The sequence below is a fragment of the Amphiura filiformis genome, chromosome 10 (assembly GCF_039555335.1).
Source record: "Amphiura filiformis chromosome 10, Afil_fr2py, whole genome shotgun sequence".
In the NCBI taxonomy this organism is placed as follows: Eukaryota; Metazoa; Echinodermata; class Ophiuroidea; order Amphilepidida; family Amphiuridae; genus Amphiura; species Amphiura filiformis.
Genome location: NC_092637.1, coordinates 42,425,124 through 42,432,787, shown reverse-complemented (window position 1 = coordinate 42,432,787; position 7,664 = coordinate 42,425,124). Strand labels below are relative to the sequence as shown.

Sequence of the window (7,664 nt, the reverse complement as noted above, 5' to 3'; positions counted from 1 at the left end):
GCCGTATAGTAATTTAAAACGTGAAGCTACACCCTTTTTTGAAATACTGGTTACCAGCGACTTAATGTATGCACTATAGCACTACGGCCCTTATATTGATTTATCAAGTAAAATGTTAATACTTATTTCAATGTATCCAAAGGCAAGGAGGTTAGAGATAGAAAGGAGCGGCAATAGATTAGGCATACGTAATGCTTTGTTCCATTGATGCCGATTTGATTTTCCGACAGGCTATTCATAAAAGTGGTACCATTGTTTCGAACAAAGGGGTTCCGCCATTAAATTGGTCACTGATCCGGCATCATATTAACGCTTTGCTTTACACAACAGGCGAGTATCAATAACTGACCACAATACAGTCATGTGTAAGGGCAGTCTTGTGTAAAATGGTAAAAGGAGGCTTTAGCTGTCGATGTAATCTTCTTTGTCACCCACCTGACTTTAGGCGCTTCATTTAAATAAATTGAATGTTCTTCCTGATCGATTACACATCAGAATGTATTAAGGCTGCCATGTCCACATTTCTATAGTACTCTATAATGGTAATCGCTATACGTATAGGCGCCTGCATGTAAGTATAACTATAGGCCTATAAAGATTTTTTTTTTAGAACTGTCCAGGCGTGAACGAGGCCATATATAAAGAAAGTTGTGCTACTTCGCAACGCAATATATAGGTAACAAAATGGTCATTCACCAATCAATGAATAAAAGACAAATATAGGGCTAATAAGTATATGCCAAGTATATTGAAGTACATTAAGGTATACTTAGCAAATTTCCTCCAACCTTGATATATATTTTAAACTTCACTGTTTGAGTTTGGATAACACGTTCCGTATGCCATGATTGAAGAACAGTGATATGATAGATATAGTAGGACTATATTGTCATATCTGAGAGTACATAGAGTTAATCATATATGTGTTTCAATTGTATTCAGTGATTATCTAAGATATTACTAAAATTAGAATTTAGTTTATTTCAATATGCATAACAGGCCTTGCCGTTTGAGGCGAGCGATCGCTCTCGCTCGCCACCGCTCGCCCAAACTCAATTTCTAGCGAGCGATTTTCCACTCACCATAGACAATAAATATCGCTCGCTGCGAATCACCCAAATTGAATCTAAATTACATTCAAGTTTTAGCATTTCCAATGTATTCAATTTATCGTAACAAACTAGTCTTGATTTCTGAAAGACAGGATATCAGCAGTGTAAGTGTGTCATACTGATTGCTCTTTCAGACCTAGAGAGTGATTCGACCACTAGCGAGTAATTCGACCACTAGCGAGTGATTCGATTACTCGCCTAGCATCAAGGTAGCGAGCGATTGACCACTCGCCTTTGAAATCTAGACGGCAAGGCCTGCATAACATATTTCTAACAACTGTCATAAACCAATGTGATTACATATAGGAGAAGAAAATACAAGTATTGTATTTTTGTATTTCAATGTCCCCTCAGTTACAAACACAACCAAATAGCCTATATATTTATCTTCACTAATCTGATCAAAAGACCATTCATAAACTAATACATTAACAAAGGTCAGAGAACGGGCAAGTTTAGTACCGTAGATTTCGGCTATTATCATGACAAGACTAGCACACTCGTGTTTTTCCTTTTTCCCCGTGACACATTTTAATTTGGGGTTTCAATACAAGATAATTAACACCAAAATTGGAATTGAATATATGAATACAAAACCCACCCAAGTCCATACTGTGGCCAAATTGAGTTAAGCATGGGAATTTGTTGCTATGCATAGGCCTGTCATATGTATGAAAAAACAACTCAAATTCATCCAATGTGTCTATTGAGCATGTGAAAAATAGCATGTATGAAAGAATAACCCAAGTCCATGATTTGAGTTTTGTAGCACATTGATTGAAATCCAGTATGTATAAAAGTCCGCTTGTAACACATTCATTGCTGGAGAGTGACTTTTGAAGAAAAAAATGGGTTTAATAAATGAAAGTGTGTGGTTTATATTACATAGTAGAATGCTTACCAACATTATACATACCCGTGTGCTTTATTTTGTATTATCTTACTAGTGGTAATCTCATTTAAACATTGTTGTCTTTGTATATGATTCAAAAAACCACCCAAGTCCAAAATTTAAAATGAACCCCACGAAGTCCCTGAAATGCTAATCGTCATACTTAATACAATTTAACCCACTCATTTGCACATAAAACTTACCATATTGACCAGGTAAATATAACTGAAGGAATTAAAATGATACACAGGTTTTTCTCTCAAAATCACTTCCCATGGACTTGGGTGGGTTTTGTATTCATGTATTCAATTGGAGTTATACACTAAAAGTAGTGCCCGTATTATTTTCTATAAATTATCATTTTCTAAATTTTGGAAATATCGGCACCGGTCACAATTGTCCAACATCTCTTTAAACAATTTGGGGTCATAACATCGTTTTTCTACGATAATTAAGAAACATAATTAAATGGTGACTTATAGCAATGTTTTTATTTGAACTAAAATGGAGGGAAATTATAATCTGTTGACCCTAATTAAATGTCTAACTTTCTAACTTTCTAACTTTCTATATTAGTGATAGTTTTGTTCATATATATATCATATCATTTATATAGTCAATCTTTATTAAAGTGTTATTTAGTATGCCAAATATAAAATGTTTATCACCTATGTCACCAACGAGCCATGTTTTGCCCTAAACACGCTCTACTCTGCATGAGATCTCACAAGATTTGAAATAGATAAATAGTGATGTGACACTGGATCTAGAATAGAGTTCATCAGACTCTCCTCGCATGTACCATTTTATACATTTATATTGTATTTTGTACACTAGTGATAGCAACTAATGAAAGAAAATGCATATACACGTAAAAAATCTTGTGGCTCTGAGTTTGACATTTTTTATCATTCTGTCGGCATTCATGTCGTTGCAGAATCTTGCCAGTAGCCTGTACGCCACCGGAGGTTTAGGACTCGCGTCTTTTGCCACCATCTACTGCTTCTATGCCATATCATGTCCTGTAGCACCGGTTGTGATACGTTTTTTAGGGACAAAATGGGTCATTGTTGCAGCATGTTGTACATACTGTGTTTATATCGCCATGAACTTCTACCCAACATATTACACTTTGATACCAGCAGCAGTTCTAATGGGCATGGGAACAGGACCCCTGTGGTCTTCTCAAGGGACCCATCTCACTACTTCAGCTATGAACCTTGCTGACATTATATCGGAGACACATGAAGCCGTCATAAGCAGATTTAATGGAGTCTTCTTCTTCTTCAATTTAGCTAGCCAAATTCCAGGAAACCTGGTGTCTTCTCTAGTTCTTTTCAGCGGGGTAAATGGTGGGACTTCCAATGACACTGATCTCAGTTCCTGTGGTGCAAACGATTGCGGAGCTGTCCCTGTTGCAAATTCTAGTGGTTCTAACACCCCAGATCAAACGACTCTGTATATTCTATTCGGAACACTTCTAGCCTGGGGTACCCTGTCAATTCCGATGGCAGCATTCTTCATGAACCCTCTTCCATCGTACTGCCCTGTTCTACCAGCAAAGAGGAGTGCACTGGAACAGTTGAAGGCCACTTTTAGATTGGCTCTGTCACCTAGAATGTTTCTTCTTATACCACTTATCATTTACAATGGAATGGAACTGGGATTTGCTTCCGGTGATTTCACAAAGGTATATAGATTTACTGATCAAAAAATTATTTTAATAATTCAATGCCGTTTTTTAAATTCAGTTCATTTTGGAAAGCTTACAACGGATTTCGTTTAAATTGTAGATACGCTATAATGTTGAGCTATATTTTGTGACCCGGCAGCAGTTTAAGTAATGTATCCGGTAGCAGGTTATGAATCATGACCTTATAGCCAACGTGAGGGTCAATTTGGTGACCATAATGATCTCAAGGATGTTTTCTTCAATTTGAGATACCAATAGAAATGTCCAAGTTATTAAACGAAAATCGACAGAAGGTACAGATTCAAAAGTTGCACTCCTATTGGTGTGTACACATCATGACATCACTCCTTCTCTACTACCTCCATGGTCAATGTGTGTCGGTTTACGATACCCAATCACCCGTCAACCGTGAGCGCTTGACCAAAGTATCTGAGAGTGGAAGCTGTACATCCGTCTGACAAGTTGAATGGAATTTCAATCCCGCGTGAAAGTAAATAATACTATCCATCACGCATTCACGAAGCAATACAAAGTCATAATCCTAGTGGATTTTAATGTCAGTGTTACAAAAGTAAAGACCTGATATTCTATTTTAAAATATATCTCATTTTGTAACCGAAGGATTGATTTGTTTGTTCACAGGCTTATATCTCGTGTACACAAGGTGTTCAGACCATAGGGTTTGTCATGACAGCGTATGGTATAGGAGGTGGTATCTCAGCATTATTCCTCGGTATAATCAACAAATACACCGGTAGATTACCAATATTTACAGTTGGTTTCCTGAGCCAAATGGTTCTTATAACCATGATGTTATTCTGGGATCCATACCATGGACAATTGTGGCATTTATATCTCATGGCGGTGGCATTGACTTTTGGAGGTGTTTTACGTGAGTCCCAACTTGCAGGTGCGTTGTCAGATCCTAACCTTTACATCACCTGTGTGAAAGTTTAAAACAAGTCTTCAACACTCACCTTTTTGATCCGTATATTCCGGAGAAGCCTTCGGCTCCGTCATCAGCGGCTGAATGTTGACTAACTCAATACTCATCCTCTACCCAATCTGGACGTTGGCGGTGCCCTAGGTATTTCCAATAGAGAATCATAAAGTCTTGATTCATAGAATCATAAAATCATAAAGACACCACCAACGTCCAGATTGGGTAGAGGATCAACTAGCTAACATTCAGCAACCATCCGCTGATAACTGAGAAGGATTTCTCCGACAAATACGGATAAAAAATTCAGTGTTGAAGCCTTGCTTTAAACTTTCACATATCGTCATTGAGCAGGAAAAATCTTCTATGTGCTTGTGGCCCCTGAACATGTTTAAAACAAAACAGCCAACAGGTTACATGGGAGGTTTTGCTTTAAACATGTTCAGGGGCCAAGGACACATAGGAGGTTTTTCCCGCCCAGCGACGATATATACTACCAATACGTATTAAGAGTATTCTTCTTTACAACATTTATCATTGAACAGTTTCATCTGTAGGATTAATTTAGTTATCAAAGGTAAACAAATCCAGCAAACTACTCACATCTTTAGCTTTCGCCATCTTGGATGATGGCTTTTTCAAAAGTGACTTTGTTCACTGCTACTCCCGCGGAAACCGGCTGTAGCCTCATTCCCAGCGTGTGATGGTGCAAGCAGTGAGTCACATACGTGATCTAGAGTGTATGAGCCTATGTCCTGGTTCATGGTGGCGGCCGTTTCTCCTGATCCATATGGCCTCCCTGACTTTTCTATGGAACTAGTTTGCTTCCTTGTCAAGTATTGTAGCTCCCTCCCAATCTATTACATGGTTTTCGGCAGCGAAATGGTACGTAATTGCTGATTTGTTGAATTCTGGGGGTAGATTCTTTCCTTCTTGCATGTTCCCCGTTTCGTCCACCTGGTTTAGATGCTCAGTTAGTTTCTCTGTGGTGTCCTTTTTGATGACCTCAAGCACGCCATCCTCATAACGGCGCCAGTATTTTGGTGCACAATCAAGCGGTACCGTGGCAATAGCTTGTTGTTCTAGCCATTCCAAGCATAGGTTTGCCACAATCGCTGCCCCAACTTCTGGCGGTAGAAATTCATATGCAAACTTCATAAGCAAACTTCGCGTTGTAGAATGATGCGCTTGGAATTGCCCAAATATTAGTAGCAACATCGAAGAAAGGGAACACGAACAACTGAATGTAATTGTGATACAGTAAAGCTCATTAAAACTCGTTAAATAAAGCAGTTTAAAATTTAGTTAAATTGAGATCACTTCAGATGACATCACTTCAGGTGGTATCACTTAAGGTTGTATCACTTCAGATGACATCACTTCAGGTGGTATCACTTTAGGTGGTATCACTTCAGATGACATCACTTCAGGTGGTATCAATTAAGGTGGTATCACTTTAGATGACATCACTTCAGGTGGTATCAATTAAGGTGGTATCACTTCAGATGACATCACTTCAGGTGGTATTGCTTCGGCCGGTAATACAATTACAAAATATTTGCTCGCTTTGCGCGCATTGGCCCATCAAATAGCAGAAAACATAATCTGTGGCTGAAATAATATGATTGTAATGATTGCTCTATAGTTTAATTAATATTATAATTTTGTACTTCATTATTAATTTACTGCATATTTTAAATTCATTTGAACAGCTTTCGTTGGAGTCCTATTTCCCAAGGACCAGGAACCAGCCTTCGCGAATTTCCGTTTTTGGCAAGCAATAGCATATTCTCTTGCCTTTGCGTTCAGCATACCAGAATTTATGTGCGTATCTTATACGTTGATTGCTCATCTTGGGATTCTGTGTTTAGGAATGGGTCTCTACTATCTTCTGGAATGGAGAATACGACACGCGAAACCTGTATATAAAACACTAGCTCAAAAAGAAACAAATACTGAAGAAATTCAGGAAAAACATGAAGAAACTGGTGAAACTGAGTTAACTTCAATGTGATAATACGATTTCGATTTTATATATGCAATAATATGGTTCTTAAGCTAGGCACTGATGTGTCCAAGAAGGTTTTAATAAGAATGGAGGGGCTATAGATTACATAACGCATTGTTCCTTTGTGCTGATTTGATTTGCCGACAAGGTATTCATCGAGGGGTACAAAAAGATTCCGCCATTAAATCGGTAACTGACCTGACAGTGTATGAACGCTTTACCAGGCAGGCTACTGCCAAAAGTGATTAAAAGAAAGTCATGTGAAAGCGCCTATTTGAGCGAGAAGTATCTTTTGTTCTTATACAGTCCACGGTGTGACTGAGTAGCCTCAAGCACAAAATGACACACTTAAGGGCTCTGGTATTTACGTTTAGACAGTATTTTTTGTTGGACATGAGAGCACATCAGACATATCGAATTGAATTCTGAATACAAGAAATGTCCTCCTGTTATCAAACAATTTGATTTTTTGAAATTCGCGATATACAAAATATAATACAAGCCATTCCTTCATGCGATACCCAACTTAATAAATAAATTGAATAAAAGCCAATTCAAACCAGTTTTCTATCATACTGATTTTCCGTCATGCGACCTGCACATAAATAGAGTAGTGTATATTAGTGTATCACTTCTCAGGGTATTCTTTTGTAATGCCGGTGGAAATATTAGGATGGTCTATATTAATTTTTTCACAGTGAAATAAGCCATGGCTATTTCGAAAACTAAATCAATGCTTTCAAATGTAGACTGACTTGTTCGACTTCTCTGCTCGTGAATAGTGCACTGCGAAATTTAACAACTTCTTTTGTATAATTTGATGAATGTAACTTCAAACCTGATTTCATGTGGTCGCAGAGTATAACAAACTCAAATGAAAACTGAAACGGCTTACAACAAATTATAAGTTTCTAACAAAGGGTACAAACAACGATATGGATAATGACATCACTCAAGAGCTTAGGCAGGATAATAGGAAACCATGTGACTAAAACCAAAACCAAAACTAAAAATCAATA

At 37.7% G+C, this 7,664-nt stretch overlaps 1 protein-coding gene across 1 annotated transcript; it reads left to right on the top strand.

Moving 5' to 3' along the window:
• The first annotated feature begins 2,929 nt into the window (after positions 1-2,929).
• On the top strand, positions 2,930-4,654 carry LOC140161898 (protein unc-93 homolog A-like). Its single transcript, XM_072185193.1, has 2 exons — positions 2,930-3,694; positions 4,340-4,654. The coding sequence occupies exons 1-2, from the start codon at positions 2,930-2,932 to the stop codon at positions 4,652-4,654; spliced, it is 1,080 nt and encodes a 359-aa protein (XP_072041294.1).
• Positions 4,655-7,664: the final 3,010 nt, after the last annotated feature.

Coding starts and splice junctions, on each gene's coding strand:
- LOC140161898 (XM_072185193.1), top strand. CDS start 2,930: ATGTCGTTGCAGAATCTTGCCAGTAGCCTGTACGCCACCGGAGGTTTA. Junction 3,695..4,339: donor CTTCCGGTGATTTCACAAAG/GTATATAGATTT, acceptor GTTTGTTCACAG/GCTTATATCTCGTGTACACA.